General features: G+C 47.6%; 1 protein-coding gene across 1 annotated transcript; it reads right to left on the bottom strand.

The window, feature by feature from the left end:
* Positions 1-1,540: 1,540 nt before the first annotated feature.
* Positions 1,541-24,386, bottom strand: Acp7 (acid phosphatase 7, tartrate resistant (putative)). The gene is made up of 12 exons (XM_029479112.2): positions 24,266-24,386; positions 10,502-10,702; positions 9,924-10,106; positions 8,781-8,904; positions 8,490-8,552; positions 8,278-8,392; positions 8,097-8,204; positions 7,953-8,010; positions 7,811-7,878; positions 7,637-7,708; positions 4,488-4,625; positions 1,541-1,606 (listed from the first exon to the last, which is right to left on the bottom strand). The coding sequence occupies exons 1-12, from the start codon at positions 24,384-24,386 to the stop codon at positions 1,541-1,543; spliced, it is 1,317 nt and encodes a 438-aa protein (XP_029334972.1).
* Between the last annotated feature and the right edge of the window lie 284 nt (positions 24,387-24,670).

The following is a 24,670-nucleotide window of genomic DNA, read 5'->3' as shown; positions in this document are numbered from 1 at the left end:
CCCCAGAGACCTGGCTCAAACGGGACTCATCAGGGAATGCGGAGGGAATAGGAAGGAAACATAGGTATAAAAGATCTCAACCCTGAGCCAGGCTTGGGAGTGCACACCTGGAATCCTACCTAGCAAGTGAGAGATGAAGGCAGGAGGATCAAAAGTTCAAGGATAGCCTCAGATACACAGGGAGCTGAAGGCTAGCCTGGACTACATGAGGACCTGTCTATAGTAGAGGAGGCAGGGGGCTTCCAACCTGGAGGCACTGCAGAGAGTGAAGTCAGAAAGGTCATTGGCTTTGCACAGGTAAAGAACTCGACGTGTTCTAGAAACCTCCGAGAAGTCCATGAGCCTTGGATTTAGGCACAGGCAGGTGAGACTTAGACCTGAGGAGGCTGAACAACACATTACTCAGCACAATGGAAGAGCTGGGTAGTCAGCTATGAGGTGACCCACAGGGCCAGGGATCTTCTGGGGGCAGCCTTCAGCATCGCCCGGTTCCATCCGAAGTCCTCACGGTGGCCCAGAAGGCTCCACGGTAACCACCACTGCTCTTTCCTCTTCCCTTTCTCCCTCATTGTTTTTTCAGTGACAGCCACAGCAGCCTCCTCAGCCAACGGGGAAAGCGCAGCTCGGCCTCAGGGCCTTTGCTCTGGCTGAGCTCTGGGACACCCTTCCTGTGTCACCTGTGTCACCTGTGTCCTCTCTCCTCAACTTTAGTCCATGTGTCATCTGTCTTCTGCAAACTGTCACCGTTCCCCTTCCTTCTTTGCCCCTGAGCTCTTATCCCTTGTAAGGATGCTGCTGTTAAGTCCCTGACTCCATGCCCATACTACAAGGAGAGAGGTCTGTCTTGTTCAAGCCCTGGAACACAATAGATGCTCGACAAATAGTGGTAGGCTACGTAAAAGGAAGAAGAAAAAGACAGGGACCTCGAGGGAAGAACATATTGTATCCGTGTGCCCCTGAGGCCTGCCAGCTTTGCCCTGGGGGAGGTGACACTGTTGCTCTATCCTCTCCTGGAGAAGATAGTACTGGCTGGGAAATGGAGGGACAAGGGACATTAAATGGCACATCGTGAGCTATCAGCACAGACACCAGGCAAGGGACGAGATGCAAAGGCAGAACTAGGAGTAACCTGCTGGTAGGTCCGTCATGAGGGCTGTGCCCACCTTGCTGACCCTGTCACAGGATACCCTTTAGGAGAGAGCAAAGGGACAGAGGGACCAAGTGGAAGTGTGCGTCCAGGGAGCCATGGCTGCAAGCCTCTTTATTCTGAGGCCCTTGAGTCCCTGGCCCTGTCAGAGCAATTCAGAAGGGCAGGGCTATGCTGGCAGTCAGCCCTGCTGGTGCCCACATACCTGCCCTCCCTCTCCAGCCAGCTCGGGCTCCCACCTCTCCAGGAGGCAAGAACTGTCTGGCCTCTCTCAAGGCTGTGCCCTCAGGCTTCTGGATGGTGAGGGAGTGGGGTCCTGCCCTGACTTCCTCCCCAGGCCAAGGTACTGCCTGGTCACAGCAACAAAGTGTCTTCATGAGAGGTACCCCGGTCTTAGTGGTACATCATCCGGCCAAGCAAAGGTCTAACCACCCAGACGTCATCCACGATCTTCCCGTCCTGTGAAGGTCAGAAATGGGAGACAGTGAGAAAGGAATGCCTGGCCTGTGGGGCCCGCTGGCCCAATTCACATCCCATTGCTGCCTCTGAGGGTGGATGACCTTGGAAGAGTTCCTACATCTCTCGGAACCTCGGTTTTCCTCATTTGAAAAGTCCAGATGAGGGCCCTGTGTGGCCTTTAATCCCAGCACTCGGGAAGCAGGGGCATGTGGATCTCTGTGAGTTTGAAGCCAGTCTGTTCTACAGAGCAAGTTCCAGGAAAGCTAGGGCTACACAGAGAGATCCTGTCTCAGATCACCACCACTACCACCACCCCCCAAAAAAAGAGAGCGAAAAGAAAAGCTGAGACAAAGGCGGGAGTCGTAGTGTGTGCAGTACAGGTACACACCTGTAGTGCCAGCACTTAGTGGTCAGCCTGGGCTTTGTAAGAATATGAATCTTAGCCGGGCGTGGTGGGGCACACCTTTAATCCCAGCACTTGGGAGGCAGAGGCAGGCGGATTTCTGAGTTCGAGGCCAGCCTGGTCTATAGAGTGAGTTCCAGGACAGCCAGGGCAATACAGAGAAACCCTGTCTCGAAAAACAAAACAAAACAAAACAACCCCCCCCAAAAGAATATGAATCTTGATCTCCCACCTGAGACAGTGATAACCTGCCTTTTCTTTCTTTCTTTCTTTCTTTCTTTCTTTCTTTCTTTCTTTCTTTCTTTCTTTCTTTCCTTCTTTCTTTCTTATTTACACAGCATTTTATTTATTTATTATACAGCATTCCTCCTGCATGTATGCCTGCAGGTCAGAAGAGAGCACCAGATCTCACTATAGATGGTTATGAACCACCATGTGGTTGCTGGGAATTGAACTCAGGGCCTCTGGAAGAGCAGCCAGTGCTCTTAACCACTGATCCATCTCTCTAGCTCCCATAACCTGCCTTTTCTAAGGGATGGCTGTTTGTTTACTTGTTTGTTTGGTTGGTTGGTTGGTTGGTGACTTTCCCCTCTACTCTCTCAGTCATTTGGCTTACAGGTGTGAGCCATCATTTATGCGGTGCTGAGGATCCAACCCGGTACATTATGTTTGATAGGCAATCACCCTATGCACGGAGCTGCACACCACCTTGTCTGGAACATGGGGTCAGGAGCTTGCACCCCAGTGTACTCAGTATCTGTCTCGCCTATGCACACGGCCTTTTGCTATCTGTCTTGTTGCCTAGACTAGAGGAACAGTAAGATAGCTTTGGGGCCACTGTGACCACAGAGTCAAGGGTACAGAAGCCTGCAAGCACGCTTGTGCACACCCTGCTCGGAAACGATGACTGTATGGGCTGAGAGTGAGGTCTCTGGGTCAGATTACAGCTCTGCTGCTGTCTGGAACCTGTGTGACCCTGGGAAAGTCATTTCCCTCTCTGAACTTAGGTTCCTTTATCTATGAAACAGAAAGAAACCTGTCCCTGTGGGGATCACACTGAGGGTAAACTGACAACACAGCACAAGGCAACCCAGTCGCATGCCTGGAGCACAGCAGTGCTCACTAAACTCTATTTTATCTTGGTGTTTTGTTCTTTTCGTTTTGAGAGAATGTCTAGCTGTGAAGCCCAGGCTGGTCTTGAATTTATATTCCGATTCTCCTGCCTTGCAAGTATACTACCACACCTAGCTTGTTATAATAATAATAATAAATAATAATAATAATAATAGTAATAATTAAGCCCGGGAGGAGCTGGAGGGCCTGAGTGCAGATCCCCCGCACCACATAGAAGCCAGGCGTGGGACCAGAGAGATGGCTCAAGGGTCAGGAGCATTTGCTCCGTCTTCAGGAAGTTTGGATTTGGGGTCTCAGCACTCAAGTGAAAAGCCTGATTTCCTGTTTGTTTCTGTAATGTAGTCTCCAAGGGAAGTGGAGACAGAAGGACCCTGGGGTTTGCTGACTGCCAGCTTAGCCTCACGTTCAGCGAGTGATAGAGGAAGTTAACTGACCATCCTCTTCTGCCCTCCATGTTCATGAATTGCACACACACATGGCCCCCCACATGCACATGCACACATATACACATACACACGCACACACACAAACTGGACTGTTATGCTTCAGGTCCACAGTACATGCATCTGCCTCACTCCCATGAGCCACCTGATCTTTCTCCTGCTTCAAAGTGACAAACACTTATCTTGCGTCCCACTGCCAGGTTCTGTCCTCTGCCTTTTATGGCTGTTATTATGTGACCATGTCACACTGTGTAGCGGTGATAGACCCCATTTCACAGATATGAAAACATAAGAACAAAGAGACCGGTAGCAAGCACAGGCAGGATTTGAACCCAGGCTTCCAATTTTCTGTGCTTTTTTTTCTCTTTTGAGCTCATGGTCACCCTTTGTAGCCCAGTTGGCCTTGAAGTGTAGGCCCTATGGCCTCAACCTCCTGACTCTTTGTTTGTTGTGTTGCTCTTTTTCAGACCTAGGGATTGAACCTAGGGCCCCACACATGTTAAGCATGCTTTCAGCCCCTCACTGGGGGATTCTAAGCAGGGGCTCTACCACTGAGCCACGCCCCCAGCTCCTCACTGGGAGACTCTAAGCAGGGGCTATGACCTCAGTTCCTCTGCCTCAATTTCTCAAGTGATGGGGTTTTAGCTATGTACCACCACACCCAGTTTATTGATTTGTTTTGTTTTGTTGTTTCCAAAACAGGGTTTCTCTGGTGTAGTCCTGGCTCTCATGGAACTTGCTTTGTAGACCAGGTTGGCCTTTAACTCACAGATCTGCCTGCTTCTGCCTTTCAAGTTCTGGGATTAAAGGTCACGCTCCCATGACTAGCATGATTTCCTTTTGAGTCCCACATACCCTGAACTAAGCTGTGCAGTTTGTAACCAAGGACTCCCCGACAGACCTGGTCATCCGACACCTGCTGGATGTGCACGTGGGTGCCATTAAGGATGTGCATCCGAGTGTAGCCGTACTCCTTCACGCGCACGGCGCTCCACGGTCTGGCTTTCCTGACAAAGGGAGTCAGCAGCTCTTCACAACCCTGTGGAAGACAGATAGTCAGACAAGTTCGGGGGACACACACACACACACACAGAAAAAACAAAACAAAACAAAAAACCACACACACACACACACACACACACACACACATTTCAGGCCCTGTGGCCTCCAAGAAAATGTCAGTTACAACTTGGCTAGAAAACAAACAATCCCAGCAGTTGGGAGGTTGTTACAGGAGGATCACCAAGTTCAAGGCCAGCCTGGTCTACATAATCAGGTCCTGACCAGCCTGTATTACAGAGTGAGACCCTGCCTTGAGAGCAAACTGGGAACTGATAAGATGGCCCAGCAGATAAAGGTGCTTTACTCCCAAGCCTCACAACCTGAGTTTGGTCCCCAGAAGCCTCCTGGTGAAAGTAGAGAACCACTCTAGCATGGTGTCCTCTGATTTCCACCTGTGAACCCCAGGACACATGTACCCCCATATAAAACAAACAAATAAATGGAAAAAACAGAGACAAAAATATCCAACAAACCAAAACCCAGACCTGGGCTGGGGTTGTAGCTCCGCTGAAGAAATGCTCGCCCAGCATGCACAAGGTCCTAAGTTCAACCCCAGCACAGCACAGAACCAGCATGGTGGTGTGTGCCTTGCAATTGCAGCACCTCAGAGGTGGAGGCAGGAGAATCAGAAGTTCAAGATTAGGGGCTTGGTGGTTAAGAGCATGGCTGCTCTTGCAGAGGATAACACACACACACACACACACACACACACAGAGGCACACACATACACACACATATACACACACACATACACACGCACGCATGCACACTCACGCACACACACTCACACATACACATGCATGCACACACAGAGGCACACACATACACACACATATACACACACTCATACACACACACACGCACACATGCACACACATACACACACACACTCATGTGCACACATGCACGCACACGCGCGCACACACACATACGGCAGCTCACAGCAGTCTGTAACTCTAGTCTTTGAGGATCTGACACTCTATTTTGAACCCCCCTCAGGTACTGTATGCTCATGGCAGGCATACACACATGCAGGCAAAACACCCATACACATAAAATAAAATGACAAAGAAAAATTTAAAAGCTCCAGGTCAATTTGAACTATATAATACCGAGACATCAAGTCCGAGATGAGTCCAGACAGCGTGAGCTGGTCTCAGGATTAGTTAAGTGAATTAGATGAAAATCAATACCAAGTGTAGGTAGGGTAACAAGGCAGGAAATGCCAGCGAAATGAGGCACTTTAGGAAAAAAGTCCCAATTTCCAGCCCAATTGGGAGGAGTAATTTACGGCATGGGTGGGGTTATCCTGTTCCTGGTGAACCTGAGGCCAGCCTTGGCTACAGGCAACACTTTGCCTCAGTGTTGCTCAGTGGGCCTCAGGAAAACCCAAAGCAAAAATAATAGCGAAACTGATCAAATAAAATGAAAGTTTTCCAAGTGACTGTGGAGGGTGACTTAAGCCATTTTTATTAAGTGGGTGATTCAATAATGTCTCTGTCTAGACAATCACTCCTTTGTGTGTAGAGAACAATCTTAAAGGTCACACAAAGGGTTTAAGAAGGATGGAGTGGCGAGGTGGCTTTGTGGATAAAAATACTTCACACCAAGTCTAAGGATCCCGAGTGCAGACTACATGGTAGAAGAAGAGAACTGATTCCTGCAAACTGTCCTCCAACTGCTACACACACACACACACACACACAAACGAGCGCACATGTGTATCAATCACATGCTGTGATATATATATATATACATATATATATATGCTATGACAGCAAATACATTGATAACAAAACATTTTTAAAGGGACATAAGACAGAGAAGGGGTGTGGCCACAGTTGCTCCACAGCTGCCCTCCGTGCTGCTTTGGTTTTGATCTGGATGCTTTTAGCTTTAGTTTTAATTATTCATTAAGAATCAGCTTGAAGCTGAGCCTAGTGGTGCACACCTTTAATCCCAGCACTGGGGAGGCAGAGGCAGGTGGATATCTTTGTTTGATGCCAGCCTGGTCTACATAGTGAGTTCCAGGCCAAGCTAGGGCAACATAGTAAGACCCTGTCTGTCTCAAAAAACAAACAAAAAAGTACACATCTGTCATGCTAGGACTTGGGAGGATGAGACAGAGTGAGGGGTTGAGGCTAGCTCAGGCTACATGGAGAGACCTTGTGTTATGAGAAGAAGGGAACTTTACAATAAATGAACCCCCAACACAACTGTTTGTTTGCTTGCCGCCTGCCTCTATCTGTCTCTGTCTCCCTGTCTCTCTGTCTCTGTCTCTCTGTCTCCCTGTCTCTCTCTGTCTCTATGTCCTCTCTGTCTCTGTCTCTCTCTCTCTCATATGTGTATGCCTTAGTCAGCCTGGAGTAAGTGCTGGGAATCGAACCCTGATCTTCTGCAGAGCAGCAAGCACTCTTAACCACAAAGCCTCTCTCCAGCTCATTGTTTGTCCGGGGTCTCGTGAAAGCCCCATGGTGTGGTCTCAAATTTGCTATGTAGCCAAGGATGACCCTGAACTCCTGACCCTCCTACCAAGAGCACTTGCTTTAGATTTATGATTATGATTATTTATTCCATTCAGTGTGTGTGTGTGTGTGTGTGTGTGTGTGTGTGCTATTCTTTCCACATTTGCGTCCTGGGAATTGAACTCAGGTCATCAGGCATGGCACCGAGTACAGTCACTGAGACATCTTTCTGGTCCTGTTTAGTTTTTTGAGATAAGGTCTCACACTGTAGCCCAGGCTAGCCCAGAATCCATGATGTGGCCTTGAACTCAGGGCAGTTCTCTGGCTGGAGTTACTGTCATGTACCACCACACAGGGCTTTCAACCACTCTTATTCTCTCATCATGTTTCCTAACCTAGCCTTGGTGCCCCTCTGTCTGATGGACACGCCATCAGCAACACCCCGTCTTCCAGCTCAGCACGCAATGGAGGTTGCTATCATCATGCCCTGCACACCTGGACTAGTCCCTTCCCACCTGCTCACCGCAGATCCTGTAATGATGTGAACCGGGCCTCGAGGATTGGTGTAGGGCCTCTCCAGGCTTCCATTAAATACCTAGAGGAAAAGATGGAGTAGTGGTGGGTCACAGTCAGGCCCTGGGGAGGGTCTGACCACATGTGCCTTAGCCACTTGGTCCCGCATCCTCCTTGGCCTCACCTGGTAGTTGTAAATTGGCCATAGTCGTTCGTAAGAGTGTTCATGAGCCCAGAACTCCAGATCCACGCCTAAGGCAGAAAGAGAGATGAGCAGGCGCTGGGTGGAAAGAGGTGGGGCCAGGGGACCACTCAGGATCACTCACCGTATTTATGGAAAAGGTCCTCTAGCCCGAACAACTTGCCGTGGAGGCCTTTGCGGACCTAGTGGGATAAGCGGGAGGTGAGGAGAAGCCTGGGTGCATCCTCCCACCAAGGCTCACTGCCACCCAGGAAAGGGGCCTCCTCACCCTGCTTTCGTGTCTCGTGCAGTCATCCAGGTCTGCATTGGAACAGTACATAGGCCGATGGCCCATCGTGATGATCCAAGGTCGGGCCACCCGGTTCTTATTGGCTTTCTAGAGAAAGAGACCAGAGTAAGGGGGACAACCGGGGTCGAGGGACCAGAGCAGGGCTCACACCTGGGCCTACCTGGAGGTCATTCTCCAGCCAACGGAACTGCTTCTCAATCAGGTGACGGCCATAGTGCAGAAAGAAGTATACCTCAGTGGAGAACGAGATGATATGGGCAGGACCCAGGTCCCAGCTACAGGGGTCAAAGGGCAAAGGTCAGCGATCAGAAAACTTGACATCATCCATTCTTCAGAGGAGTCAGTCCAATCCCCCAGAAGCCTTCATGTTACCTGTACCACAAGCCTTCATTGTCCCCTGGCATGCTGAAGCGAGCCTTATAGTTAGAGAAATTGCTGGAAAAAAAGAAATATAAAGAGCAAGGGATGAGGACCTAGATGCAGTCACGTTTTCCTACCTCTCAACTTTCAGGCTACAGCCAGCTCCCAGCCCACACACTATCTCTTCATTTTCTACCACGGATGAGGCACTGCAGCATGAGGGACTTAAGTGAGACTCTAACCAGGACCGGATTGTTTTCACTAATCTGGACTTCGCCCTCCCCTGCAGCCTTCCATACTCACTAGCGCTGTTCATGATTCCCAGGGCACGTCATGTATGGCAGGCTGGCAGCAACAGGTTCAATGAGCCTCATAAATCTGTCCCCAACTCGAGCATTGTCCTGGTCCATGTTGTAGGCAAAGTCTCCTGGAGGGTGGTAGGGATGGGAGAGAGTGAGGGCCAGGCTCTGCTTCCTCTAGGATCAAGACCTAGTGGGTCCTGATCCCTCCCTCAGACCCTCTCATAGGACAAGCCTGTCTCTACATCTTCTTTGCTCCCAGAACATAGATCTAGTTTGATGCTGATTTTCTTAGGCATGTTTTTAAAAGATTTTTATTTATTATTATAGATAAGTACACTGTTGCTGTCTTCAAACACACCAGAAGAGGGCGTCAGATCTCATTACAGATGGTTGTGAGCCACCATGTGGTTGCTGGGATTTGAACTCAGGACCTTTGGAAGAGCAGCCATCTCACCAGCCCCTAGGCAATTTTTTTTTAATTGTTAGAGATTGAGCGCTGGATACTCTGAATGTTAGGCAAAGATGCCTCACTTCTGAGCCACGCCCCCAGCCCCTCACTGGGGGATTCTAGGCAGGGGCTCTACCACTGAGCCACGCCCCCAGCCCCTCACTGGGGGAGTTTAGGCAGGGGCTCTACCACTGAGCCACGCCCCCAGCCTCTCACTGGGGGATTCTAGGCAGGGGCTCTACCACTGAGCCACGCCCCCAGCCCCTCACTGGGGGAGTTTAGGCAGGGGCTCTACCACTGAGCCATGCTCATAGCCCTTGGCTTTTGTTGTTGTTGTTGTTGCTGCTGCTGTTTTGTTTTGTTTTAAAGCTGTTCAGGCTAGCATTAAATTCTGGGCAACTCTCCTGCCTTAGCCTATCCACTGCTGGGATTACAGACACACATTAGCATATCCACTCATCTTAATTATAACATTTCTGTGTATTTGGAATGAGCCTCACCTCTAAAAACAATAATAAAAACTAGAAAGTCGGTGCTGGAATCTATAGGAACCTCACATCTGGGTCCAGCCTCGGCCCCCACCCTCAACCCCTAGCCCTGCCCCTTCAGAGCCATCCCAGCCCCAGCGTATTCTAGCCCAGGACTGATGGGCACCCAGTCCGCCAGCCTCCAGGCGCACCCTTGCCGGTGCCTCACCCACGTGCAGCACTGCATCAAACATGCCCTGCTGGGTGTCCCTCCGTAGCCTGGGCAGGGCCTTCGGGTTGTCAGCCCCCATGTCACCAAACACAGCCAGGCGGGGGCTCCAATGGACTCCATTCTTCAAGGCTGTGAAGCGAAACCTCCGGCTCCAGCCCTGAGAGCTGCCACAACGGTAAACTGAGGGAAGAAAAAAAACAGACTTCTGTCATGTGGGAAGGCAGGGACCAGGACCTTCCCACAAGGCCCTACACTCAGGCCGCTGGAGAGGGAGGAAACATAAGGGGCATCATCTTCGTCATCATCGTCATCGTCATCATCATCATCATCATCATATCAGAGACATCTCAAGTAGCCCAGGCTAATCCATGACTTTCTATGTAGCCCAGGATGACCTGGAATTTAGAATTGTTCTGCCTCCTCCCAAGTGCTGGGATCACAGGCCTGTGTCATTGCACCCAGTCAAAGGTCTCATATCCCTTGTTCCACACAGAAGAGCCGCCAGCCCAGCCTCAGCCATAGGTCTCAATAGCTTCTAGAACATTCCTCCCCCATACCCACCCCGGTCCTCTCACCGTACTGGGCCCCCGGCTGCAGCTTCCGCAGCGTCACGCGGTGAATGTAGAGTTTGCGCCGCAGAACTCCTCCATCCACGAAGGCTCTGGAGGTGCCGTGGGCACGGAATGGGAGAGGACCAGACAGCTGCGAGCCGAACTGCACCTCAGACCGGGCTGGAGCCCACGTGGTCCAGGTCACAGTCATGGTGCCTGGCTCCCCTGAGGAGACAGGGATCAGAGAGGAGCCTCAACAGGTTATCAAGCAGGAATGGGGTGACACTGAGAGCTGCTGTTTGGTCCTGTCCTCTCTCCTATTTCCAAGCTGGCTTCCTTTGGGACTGGCTTCGCGCCCCCCACACCCCCCACCTCAGTTATCCCGTGTGTGAAACGGAATAGGGTTATTTATCCTACAAGGTTCTGAGGAAGCATGGATGTCTACAAATACAATTGGCAGGCTGGGTCCTGGGTTCCAGGCCCTGGAATTCAACCAACTATGAGTTGAAAACCACTAGGAGAGAAACAGATGATCAAAATGACTCAATCCTTATGACCTGAGTTCTATCCCCAAGACCTACATGGCCTCCAAAAGTCATCCTATCAGCTGGGCAACTTTTTATCCTCAAAGAGGAAGGCAGATTTCTGTGGCTTGATGCCAGTCTGGTCTCCATCGGGAACTGCAGGCCCTCTGGAGCTCCATAGTGAGACCTTGTCTAAAAACAAAGGCCTTTGACCACCACATGTGCACTGTGGCATGGGTGTGCCTCCCTCCCACGCGAACAAGCTAATACATGAATTTATAAAAATATTCGGGGGTTTGGAGAGATGGCTTGGTGGTTAAGAGCACTGACTGCTCTTCCAAAGGTCCTGAGTTCAAAACCCAGCACCCCCATGGTGGCTCACAACTATCTGTAATGAGATCGGATGCCCTCTTCTGATGTGTCTGAAGACAGCTACAGTGGTGTACTTACATATATAATAAATAAATAAATCTTTAAAAAGAGCGCTGGCTGCTCTTCTAGGGGACCTGAATTCAGTTCCCATGGCAGCTCATAACTGTCTGTAATTCCAGTTCCTAGGGATCTAAGGGCATCTGACATGTACATAGTTCATAGACATATATGCAGGCAAAACACCCATCCACATGAAATAAAATAATAAAAACAATATTCAGGAGCAGGCCTGGGACGTGTCTCTGTGTATAGAGCACCTGCCCAGCATCCAGGAAGCTCTCGGTGCAAACCCAGCATCATATAACAGTACTCAGGAGACTGAGGCAGGAGAATTGGAATTTCTCTGCCAGCCTTGACTACATAACAAATTCTGAGCTAACCTGGGCTCCATAGCAAGGCTCTGTTTAAAATTAAAAAGAAAAAAGAAAAGAAAAATCAAACATGGACAAGAGAGGACCTCACACTCAGGCTAAGCCCTTCCTTCCTTCCTTCCTTCCTTCCTTCCGTCCTTCCTTCCTTCCTTCCTTCCTTCCTTCCGGATCTATATTCTTCTCATGCTCCTGCAAACAACACTTCACTCGCGCTTCTGTGAACAACCCTGAAGAAACTCATCGGGTCTGATACACACACACACATGCACACACATATATGCACACACATGCACACATGTGCACAAACATATGCTCACATACATACATATATATATACACACACATGTGCATGCACACACAAATGCCCAAAAGACATAAAGGTAGGAGAAAGACTAGCTGGAAGAGGAAGGGGACCCCTGCAGGTGGGGATAGAACAGGAAAGGGTGAGTGCTGGGTGAATGCGATCCAAATGCATCCATACATCTGTGGAATGGCCTTGTGAGCACACACACGCCTTTAGTCTCAGCACTCGGGAGGCACAGGCAGGTGGATCTGAGCTTAAGGCTAACCTGACCTATGATCAAGTTCCAGAACAGCCAGAGCTACCAAAGTAGGGGTCGGGAGAGATGGCTCATTGGTTAAGAGCACTGTCTGCTCTTCCAGTAGGTCCTGAGTTCAGTTCCCAGCAACCACATGGTGGCTCACAGCCATCTGTAATGGGATCCGATACCCTCTTCTGGTGTGTCTGAAGACAGCAACAGTGCACTCACATACATAAAATAAATAAATAAATCTCAAACACACACAAACACACACAACAAAATAAATTAATAAAAAGAAAGGAAAAGAAAAAACAACACGTCGTTATGAAGCTTATGACGTATGATTAATATAAACTAATTAAAATTAAGACAAAACAAACAAAGGAGCATTGCAATGCAATAGCTACTTTCCAGTCCACAGTGTTGAGCACTGAGTCATCAAAGGTGACTTAGAGTGTGCCTGGGGTTCTGTGCAAACACTATTACGTCTTGTGCCTTTATGTGGAGGTGACTGGAGCTTCTTAGGTTTGGCATTCTGAGAATGCCCTGGCAGCCACCTTTGGTGACTAGGAGAGACAACCTTAGGCAAAGAACACGCAACAATGTTCAACACAATGAGGTTTATGGGTGAGACAATGTCCCTGTTTTCTTCTTTTCTGTGTGCTAGCCTGCAGCCAACATTGCACACTCATGATATCATCTGAGTGTTCCAGACAGGGATCTGGAGGCTAGGTAAACAGTGGAGGGCAAAGGGCAGCTATAGGACAGGAGGAAATGGTGAAATTCACTCTATCTGCAAGGAAGGACAGGGTCTCCTACTGTACACCAGGTTATGGGATTTGAACTCAGGACCTCAGGAAGAGCAGTCAGTGCTCTTAACCACTGAGCCATCTCTCCAGTCCCCTGTGTAGCTTGATTCTTGATTTGAGAATCTGAATTACATAGTCCCTTCTTAGTCTTAAGAATTTTGTTGGGCTGGTGAGATGGCTCAGTGGGTAAGAGCACCCGACTGCTCTTCCGAAGGTCAGGAGTTCAAATCCCAGCAACCACATGGTGGCTCACAACCATCCGTAACGAGATCTGACTCCCTCTTCTGGAGTGTCTGAAGACAGCTACAGTGTACTTACATATAATAAATAAATAAATACATCTTTAAAAAAAAAAAAAAGAATTTTGTTGCTGTTGTTCATTATGCTGTCCAGAATGTCCTCGAACTGCCATTCAGGCTGCCTCCCCTGGGGTAACAGCAGTCAGTCACCATTCCTGGCTCTACAGCAAATCTTCCCACAAACTTGCTAGGCAGACCAGGCTGGACTTAAATTTAAAATCTGTCTGTCCTTGTCTCCTCTGTGCTAGATTAAAGGTAGATACCATCACACCTGGTTTCTCTCTTTCCTTCCTTCCTTCCTTCCTTCCTTCCTTCCTTCCTTCCTTCCTTCCTTCCTTCCGTAAGACAAACATAGATTTTATTAAAAAGAAAGAGAACTCTTAGCCAGGCAGTGGTGGCTCATGCCTTTAATCCCAGCACTTGGGAGGCAGAGGCAGGCAGATTTCCGAGTTCAAGGCCAGCCTGGCCTACAGAGTTCCAGGACAGCCAGGGCTACACAGAGAAACCCTGTCTCGAAAAACAAACAAGAACAAGAACAAGAACAAACAAGAACGAACAACAACAGGAACAAGAACAACAAGAACAAGAACAAGAACAAGAACAAGAACAAGAACAAGAACAAGAACAAGAACAAGAACAAGAACAAGAACAAGAACAAGAACAAGAACAACAAGAACAAGAACAAGAACAAGAACAAGAACAAGAACAAGAACAAGAACAAGAACAAGAACAAGAACAAGAACGAACAAGAACAAGAACGAACAAGAACGAACAACAGGAACAAGAACAACAAGAACAAGAACAACAACAGGAACAAGAACAACAAGAACAAGAACAAGAACAACAACAGGAACAAGAACAACAAGAACAAGAACAAGAACAAGAACAAGAACAAGAACAAGAACAAGAACAAGAACAAGAACAAGAACAAGAACAAGAACAAGAACAAGAACAAGAACAAGAACGAACAAGAACGAACAACAACAGGAACAAGAACAACAAGAACAAGAACAACAACAGGAACAAGAACAACAAGAACAAGAACAACAACAGGAACAAGAACAACAAAAACAACAACAGGAAGAAGAACAACAAGAACAAGAACAACAACAGGAACAAGAACAGGAACAAGAACAACAAGAACAAGAAGAACAACAACAGAATTCTTAAGACTAAGAAGGGACTATGTAATTCAGATTCTCAAATCAAGAATCAAGCTACACAGGGGACTGGAGAGATGGCTCAGTGGTTAAGAGCACTGACTGCTCTTCCTGAGGTCCTGAGTTCAATTCCCAGCAACCACATTATAGCTCACAACCATCCATAATGAGATCTGATGCCCTCTTCTGGTGTGTCTGAAGACAGAGCTACAGTGTACTCACAAAAAGTAAATAAATAATTCTTAAAAAAAGAAAAAAAAAAGAATGATGCAACACCATCAGGCCGGGCCATGGTGGCGCACACCTTTAATCCCAGCACTCCTGAGGCAGAGGCAGGAGGAGCTCTGTGAATTCAAGGCCAGCCTGGTCTACAGAGTGAGCTCCAGGATAGCCAGGCTTACACAGAGAAACCCTGTAAAGCTCAGTTGGTCAAAAACGCTTGCCGTGAAGTCTAAGCACTTGAGTTCAATCCTGGGAACCCATGGTGGAAGGAGAGAGATCAACTCTTGAAGTCTGTCCTCTGCCCTCCACGCATGCACGCACATTTTCCCCTTCTCACACACAAGCAATAAACAAACAAAATACCACGCAGAGCTAGGGTGGGGAGGAGGCCTGTAATTCTGTAAGTTCAAAGCCAGGCCAGGCCACACAGAGAGTTCCAAGTCAGCTATCTCCAAATACCAAATGGAATAACCATAAGTGAAAATACCAAGTGAGTCTGTGACATTAAGGACACAGATTCGGCTACCAGGAATCTGAAGTGGAGCCCGTCCGTAAGCCAGGGCTTAGGAGACAGCCCGGAGGATGGTTGGTGTGAGGACAGCCCAAGCAAGTTAGGGAGAACCCTGACAAAATCAAAAGAGGAAGAAGGTGGGAGTGGGGAGGGAGAGAGAAAAGGAGGGGGAGAGGGAGGGAGGCAAGGGGGAGAGAAGGAGAGAGGGAAGAAGAAAGGGAGGGAGAGAGGAAGAAGGGGAAGGAAGAAGTGAGGGAAGGAGAGAAGGAAGGAGAGAGGAAGGGAAGGGGATAGAGAGGGAGAGGAGGAGAAAGGGAGGAAGGAAGGGAGGGAGAGAAGGAGGGAGAGAGAGGGGAAAGGAAGGAGGGAGAAGGAAGAAATGGAAGGAGAGAGAGAGGGAGGGAAGGAGGAGAGAGATATATGAGCTGGGCATGGTGATGCACTCTTGTAAGCCCTCCACTTGGGAAGCTGATACAGGAGGCTCACAAGTCTGAGATCAGCCTAGACTACGAAGTGAGTGTCAGAGACACAAAACATAAAGTCATATGGGAATGTAGAGCTATGAAGGCCACTGCTCACACCTACTAAGGGAATACAGAAAGGACACCTCAGGAGCTAAAAAGATGGCGTTCGGGAAGGTGAGAGGGGGGTGAGGATGGGGGATGGGATTTAGCACAGCAGTGAGAGAGGACCCATCTCCAGGGTCATCTTTTAGTATTCATCTAACGTCCAAGATTATATTATATTCATATTCTCTCTCTCTCTCTCTCTCTCTCTCTCTCTCTCTCTCTCTCTCTCTCTCTCCCTCCCTCCCTCCATCCGTTCCCCCCCCTCTCTTGTACACATACTCCCAAATACAATAAAATTTAAGAGGATACAAGCATATGGCTACAAACAACATCAACACACTGAAGAGAGTTGGAAAGAAAATTGCACAGAAACAGCTTCCTAACGGATTCGTGAGGCTGATGACAACAGGCTATGGAAGTGCAGTCAGCTAGGCAAATTGTACTCCTCGAAGTGATGTAGGAAGGAGTTTTCTTTTCAGGCACAGGGGAACTCACAGTGTCAGATATACGAAGAGAGTGTTCTACTGCTGATATCTGCAGCACTCAACACACCCCAAGCCAATGCAACAAATTCCAAGAGAACAAATCTGGGGCATTGTGAACAGCATTAAGCAATGATAGTACTAGATTTTCACCTGGAGAATTAAAGGAATATTCATAAATCTGTGGTGGAAAGAAATCATTGTCTAAAGGAATGAATGAAGTAGGCAGGAGGGAGGGACAGCTCTTCCTAACACTAAAATTTCAATTAGATGGAAAGAAACAGCTGGAGTCATGGCTCGGTGGTAGAGCCCTGCCTAGAATCCTCCAATAAGGTTCTGGGGGCGTGGCTCAGTGGTAGAGCCCCTGCCTAGAATCCCCCAGTGAGGGGCTAGGGGCGTGGCTCAGTGGTAGAGCCCCTGCCTAGAATCCCCCAATGAGAGGCTGGGGCCGTGGCTCAGTGGTAGAGCCCCTGCCTAGAATCCCCCAATAAGGTACTGGGGGCGTGGCTTAGTGGTAGAGCCCCTGCCTAGAATGCCCTAGTGAGAGACTGGGGGCGTGGCTCAGTGGTAGAGCCCCTGCCTAGAATCCCCCAGTGAGAGGCTGGGGGTGTGGCTCAGTGATAGAGCCCCTGCCTAGAATCCCCCAGTGAGGAGGTGGGGCCATGGCTCAACAGTGCAGCCCTTGGCTAGCATGTCAGAGGTATAGTTTCCTCTTTAATCATACATATATATGGAAAGAGGGAATAAAAAATTAAAAAGTCCCAATTAGGCAGGCACAACACTAAGAATTACTGCAGGCAGGAGCCTCTGATGGACGCTAAAACTAGTGGGTGAAAATTTGTGGAGAAACAGGACTTGCATCTTCTTGAGCAATCTCTCCCCAAGCTATTCATTAGCTACAAAGGAACAAATAAAGGCTTCACAGTGGATAGACCCAGCAGGCATTGGCTCAAGCAGCCAATGAATCAGGGTCTGTATCACCAGCAGCAGCAATGGGCAAGTCTACACCACAGACCCTCTGGTACCACATGCGGGGAGAGAGAGGGACACAAAGACACTGCCACAATCTTCCTGCTCCAAACACAACCTTAGTACTAACCTTGAAACAATAACAAAGAGACCTAAAGCAGTGATATTTTACAAAATAACTGACCAATACTCAGAAAACACAGAAGCCACAAAAGAAAAAAAATCTTAAGTGCTGGGTGTGATGGTGTGTGTGGCCTTGCAGCCCTGGCCCTCAGGAAACTGAGCCAGGAGGATTATGAATCCACTCAAAGCAACAGAGATGGAGAAGGCATTGTCCCAAGATGAGATCCTGGGTTGTGACTAAAATTACTGGTGACCTTGGGGACGTTTGAGTGAGGCCTGAGGTTTAACCAGAATTGTCCTTTGTGTCCATTCCCCACCTTCAGTGTTTGCCTTGTTTTGCTAGGGTTAGGGTCTTACTCAGTATCCTTGGGTGGCCTGGAATTCACAGTGTCACCATTCCTGGTTTTCTTTTTGTTTTTACATGGGTTTCTTTGAAGCTAATCTGATTTCATGCTCCTGAGTTTAGCAAGTCTCCTGCCTCAGCGTCAGAGTAGCTGGGATTGCTTGGGTGTACATGACCGTGCCTGGCACCATCTTTTCTTTTGTTTGGGCTCTGGGTTCTGTGCAGGTTGAGCAAGTGTTCCACCAACGGGGCTATAGCTTAGCTGTTGATTATCAATCCACCGACGGGGCTATAGCTTAGCTGTTGATTATCAATCCACCGACGGGGCTATAGCTTAGCTGTTGATTATCAATCCACCAACGGGGCTATAGCTTAGCTGATGATTATCAATTAACATTTTTCTTTTTTAGGTTTACCTTGTGTATCTGTATCAGTGTTTGCATGTGTGTTTGCCTGTGTTCCACATGCATGCCCGATACCTCGCAGAGGTCAGAAGAGGGCACTGGAGCCCCTAGACCTGGAGTTGAAGATGGTTGTGAGCCAGTATGTGAGTGTTGAGAACTGAGCCCAGGTTCTCTGAAAGAACAGCCAGTGCTCTTAGCCACTAAACCATCTCTCCAGCCTCCTCAATTTTAAATAATCCTACCATTGTTGCTTAAGATGTTACCTTTTGGGGCTGGAGAGATGGCTCAGTGGTTAAGAGCACTGACTGCTCTTCCGAAGGTCCTGGGTTGAAATACCAGCAACCACATGGTGGCTCACAACCATCTGTAATGAGATCTGACTCGCTTTTCTGGTGTGTCTGAAGACAGCTACAGTGTACTTACATATAATAAATAAATCTTTAAAAAAAAAAAAGATGTTACCTTTCTTGGCTGCACACAGAGAGTTTAAGGCCAGTCTGAACTGCATGAGACTCTGTCTCCAAACCAACAACAGTAAAAAGATGTCAGAGGCCTGGAGCATTGGCTCAGTGGTTAAGAGAACTGGCTGCTCTTCCAGAGGACCTGGGTTCAGTTTGCAGCACCCACATGCTGACTTGTGGTGAAGCAGATGCCCTCTTCTGGTTTCCACAGGTATACACACAGGATACAGACACACACAAGTAAAACACCGATACACATAATAGTAAAACCCTAAGTTATTAAAAAAAAAAATAAGGAATTCAACCAGCCATGATGGCGCACACCTTCGACCCCAGTACCTGGGAAGAGAGGCAGGCGGATCTCTATGAGCTTGAGGACAGACTGGTCCACAGAGTGATCTGGGAAGAGAGGCAGGCGGATCTCTATGAGCTTGAGGACAGACTGGTCCACAGAGTGATCTGCAGACCAGCTGGGGCTGCATAGTGAGACTGTCTCAAATCAATCAATCAATCAATCAATCAATCAATCAATAATCAATAACGAATCCAAAATATAGCATGCCTAAATTTTTGAAAGAAAAAAAAAACTAACATGAAAAAATAAATTAAATTAAAAGCTTTAAATAAAGATATAGACTCTGTTAATATTAACATTATTCCAGGTTATATAACCTATGGCCAGACTCTTCCTTAATAGAGTGATCTCCACATATTACTGTTATTATTAATTATATGTATTTTATATTATTGTTGTTATAAATTATATATATTGAGACAGGGCCTCACTATGTAGTCCATGCTAACCTCGGACTCATAGATCCACCTTCCTCTGCCTCCCAAGTGCTGCGATTAAATACTATTATTGTTTGTGAGACAAGATCCAGGCTGATCTTGAGCTCAGTGTCCTCCTGCCTCAGCCTTCAGAGTACTGTGACTGTGGCATGTGCAGCCAGGCCCAGAATTCCTCCAGAAGTCTCAAATTACTTCAAAGTTAAAAGCTTTACCCTTTTGACCAATGAGAACCAAGCATATATTTACATTTTGGTGTAGTTTCAAGAAAAGGGAGCCACACCTATCACAACCTACTGCATTTCCTTCCTCGATACACCCAGAGCAGTGGATCCCAACAGTGAACAGGAGGCAAACTCGGCAGAAATTCCGGCTGACTTTAAAGAGCTAGCCCAGTGGCTGAAGTCACCTGCTGCCCAGCTGACTACGGAGGTGGAACTGCAAAACCCACGTGGTGGAAGGAGGGAGCCAGCTCTTAAAAGCTGTGCTCAGACCTCCACCTGCACACACAGCAATAAGTACAAAACGTTTAAGGAGATATGAAAATATGCAAGTCATTAAGATTCTCTTCACTCACTGCCACACACGCACGCACACACGCACGCACGCACGCACGCACACACGCACTCAGCAATACATTCTTTAAAAGCTAGGGAGATTTAAAAATATGGTCTGGTGAGATGGCTCAGTGGGTGAAGGTGCCTGCCACCAAGCCTGCTACCAGGAGTCCAGTTTCCAGGACCCACACGGTGGAAGGGGAGAAATGACTCTTTCAAGTTGTCCTCTGCCCCCCATTCACACACACTAATAAATAAGTAAAACATAATTTTTTAACATTAGACAACGGCACTCTTCATTAACTTTCTTCTTGGTAGAAATAGTTCTCATTCAGTAAGAATGGCATTTACGAGGGGTTTTGCTACTGTTTTCTTCTATGTGGAGTTGGGTTTTGTCGGTGCTGGGATGAACCTCAGGCAGTTACACTGGTCAGTCAGGGACTCCAATTTCCAATCCAAGCTGTCAGTGTCCTGATTTCCCCCCTGCACCCTCACCCCGCCCGCCTCCGTTCCTTTCTCTTCCTGAACAGGATCTCATTGCCCAGCCTAGCCTAGCATCCAGCTCAGTGAGTAACAGGTGCTCCTGACCCTCCTGCCTCCACCCCTGAGTCCTGGGATTACAGGGCTATATTTAGCTGGCTTTCTTTTCCCTGTTTTCTTCTTTTCTCTACTTTTCTTTTCTCTTCTTTTCTTTTCTTTCCTTTTCTCTCCTCCTCCTCCTCCTTCTGTTAAGTTTTATTTTATGTATATAAGTACACTGTAGCTATCTTCAGACACACACCAGAACAGGGCATTGGATCCAAATACAGATCCAAAGCCGCCATGTGGTTGCAGGGAATTGAACTCAGGATCTCTGGAAGAGTAACCAGTGCTCTTAACTGCTGAGGCTTCTCTTCAGCCCCTCTTTCTTTCTTTTTTCTTTCTTTCTTTTTTTTTAATAGATTTATTTATTTATTATATGTAAGTACACTGTAGCTGTCTTCAGTCATTACGGGTGGTTGTGAGCCACCATGTGGTTGCTGGGATTTGAACTTCGGACCTTCGGAAGAGCAGTCGGATGCTCTTACTGAGCATCTCACCAGCCCTCTTTTTTCTTTTTTAAAATAGAGTCTCACTATATAGCCTTGGCTGGCTTGGAACCTCCTATGTAGAACAGTCTGGCTTCAAACTCAAGAAATCTGGGTTCCTCTGCCTCCTGAGTGCTGAGATTAAAAGTGTATACCACTACACCTAGCTTAGGTTTTCATTTTTAACATGATAAGTATGGAGATGTGAGATTATAACACACACATACATACACACACACACACACACACACACACACACACCACATAGCCAGACATTCTTGTGCACACCTTGAATGCAGCTCTTAAGATGCTGAGGAAAAACTGGGCAGTGGTGCTTCCCAGCACTTGGGAGGCAAAGGAAGACGAATTTCTGAGTTCAAGGCCAGCCTGGTCTACAGGGTGAATTCCAGGACAGCCAGGGCTACACTGAGAAACCCTGCCTCTAAAAACAAAAACAAACAAAAAAAAAAGATGCTGAGACAATAGGATTGTGAGTTCAAAGCAAGCCTGAGCTATATGGTGAAACCAGAGAGAAAGATAGAAAGACAGAAATACCACACACTTCCTCTCATATGTAAAATCTAGAGTTAAATATATATTAATTATATATAATAATTTTATACATATTGTATAGTATATAGTTTATGTATTGTTGTATATGTAAATATTATATATAAATATCCCATATTCTATATAATTATATCATATATCATATATATCATTATATATTATATATATATAAAATCTTTTTTTTTTTTTTTTTTTTTTTTTACTTTTTTAGTTTTTTTCGAGACAGGGTTTCTCTGTGTAGCCCTGGCTGTCCTGGAACTCACTTTGTAGATCAGGCTGGCCTCGAACTCAGAAATCCGCCTGCCTCTGCCTCCCAAGTGCCGGGATTAAAGGCATGCACCACCACGCCCGGCTTTTTTTTTTTTTTTAATATATAAAATCTTAAAGCACAAAAGTAGAAGAGAGACTATGAAGGAGAGGAAGCAGTTAAAAGGGAGAGGAGAGAGAGGGTGCTGGGGATGAGGAACAGCAAACAGCCCATGTTCTCTCTCATGTGGGGAGTCTGGATTTGGCCAATCACGCGCGCGCGCGCACACACACACACACACACACACACACACACACACACACGCATGCATGCCCATATGAGGGCAGCGGGAGACTGAGGAGGAAGAGATCTAGTAAGAGAGAGGAAGGGGGATGGGAGAGGAAGGAGAGGGCAAAGGTGACAGGATATAAACATATGCAAATGTCACGGCACTGGCCAGGTGGCTCAGTGGGTAGAGGTGCTTGCCTCCGAGCCTGATGACCTGAGTTTAATCCTGGGACTCCCAAGAGCTGCCCTCTGACCTACACTCACCTACAGACACACCCTCACTCACATAAGCACACACACAAGCACACACAATGCACACACACACATGCACATCCATACACACAAAATAAATAAATGCATGTAATAAAAAAAAAACTCTAAAGAAAACGTGGTGAAACTCGCTATCTTGATTTTTTTCTTTTTTAGTCAAAACAAATCAACACACATATAAACAAAGCCCTGCACATAAGTCAAAGCTCCCTAACGTTGACAGTTATCTGTAGTGGCATAACTCACTTCTAATACAAAAGTGGGTGAGAGCGCATCCCTTCTACACTGGGAGCTCAGTCCTGTGACTCCACAGAAAGCAACCAGCAACCCATAACAGCCACCACAAGGTCCTGGTACCCCATTGTCCCTCAGTGCCTGTGTACCTTGTCAGATAAAGTAACAAACCTGGGATTTGAACCCAGGCCCTATGGACACAGAGTCCATGTGCTCTGTGACCTCCTTCTCTTTCTTGACAAGATCTCATATAGCCCAGGCTAGCCTGAAACTCACAAGGTAGTCAAGACTGTCTTTGAACCAATTCACCTGCTTCTACTTCTCAAGTGCTAGGAACAGAGGTGTGAGCTAGTACATCCAATGGATCTATCTATCTATCTATCTATCTATCTATCTATCTATCTATGTATGTATCCATTCATTCATTTATTTTGAGGCAGGGTCTCCTGTAGGCCAGGCTGGCTTCAGATTTTCTTGTTAGCCAAAGCTAGTCTTGAACTCCTGATTCTATTGCCTTCATATTCTGAGTCCTGGGATTAGAGTCGCCTCACCCTGTTCCCATCACCTCTTAATAAATAAAAGATCTTTCCGGCCTGAAGTGGTGGCTTATGCCTGAAATCCCCAAATTTGGAAAGCTGAGGCAGAAGGATTGAGAATTCAAGGCTAGCCTGAGCTACAGATGGAAACTCTATCTTAATAGACCAGATGTTTTAAAAATGGCCTGAGGGTAGTTCAGTTTGGTGGAGTGTTTGCCCCACATGCACAAGGCCCTGGGTTAAATCCCTAAGGCCTAGTCTCAAAAAGGAGAGGGAGAGAGAGAGAGACAGAGAGAGAGACAGACAGACAGACACAGACAGACAGACACAGACACAGACACAGAGAGACAGAGAGGAGAAGAAAGAAGAAAAAGGAAAAAGAGACAGAGTAGTTCACTCCTGCAAACTTGGCACCTGAAAGACTAAGTCTGAAGGTACAGGGAAACTCTCAGGCTATCCTGAGCTACAAATGTGAGAAACTCTCAAAAGAATAAAACAAACACTTGGGAGGTAGAAGCAGGAGATTCAGGAACTCAAGGTCAGCCTGGGCTACAAGGCAAATTTGAGGCCAGCCTGGGCTACATGAACCTATTTCCAGAACCTAGAGGAGATGGAAGAGACCCGTTTTCTGCCAGAAAGAAGAAAAGAGATAGAGAAAGAGGTATCCCCTTTCCCTCGCTCCCCACCATCATTTACTGGTTTCCTCCACAACTCGTTTCAGAAGTCAGTGTGATGACATTCGAGGCCCTGAGATAAGATAGCAAGGCAGAGAGCCAAGGCAGTCCCTTCAGAGCTGGAGCACAGCAGCTCCTGATGGGCTGATTACCATCATCCTTCCCCACACAATGGGACACCAGCCTGCTGAAATCCCATTTCACAGAAGCACACCACTGAGGCTGGAAGGACAAGTCACCAGCCTGGGCTTCTCAAACTGAGCCCTTCACCCAACAGCGGACTTCAAGGCTGAAGAAAGAGCAGCAGAATGAGGTGAGGGGTCCAGAACACTTACCCAGGTAGGACAGATGGATTTGCTCCGGTGTGGCCTGAGGATACTCTTGGGCTCCCTGGACTCCCAGGGAGAAAAGCAGGAGCAGACAGAAGAAGAGCCAGCCTCCAAGAAAGGGGCTCATGGTAGGAAGAAAGGGGGATGGTGGGAAGCCGGGTGGAATGCAGGGATGTGATCAAATTCCGTTGGTGGGTCCCACAGAGGATGGAGAATGGACCGATGCCAGGCAGAGCCGTGTGTCCGTCTGTCAGGATGTCCGTGGGGGAGGAAGACTGAATGACTGAAACGTCTCTGAGGGGAGTGGTGAAGGAGATGCTGGTGAGAGAATAATTAATGAGGTTTCTGAGCCTTGCTGCTCAGCACTTTGCATAGATTAATGGCAGGAGGCCTCACAGCATTCCTATGAGG

Source organism: Mus caroli, unplaced genomic scaffold, assembly GCF_978045245.1.
Source record: "Mus caroli unplaced genomic scaffold, Mus_caroli_1 scaffold_8, whole genome shotgun sequence".
In the NCBI taxonomy this organism is placed as follows: domain Eukaryota; kingdom Metazoa; phylum Chordata; class Mammalia; order Rodentia; family Muridae; genus Mus; species Mus caroli.
Note: the sequence above shows the minus strand (reverse complement) of the source record. Positions and strands in the feature narration are given on the sequence as shown.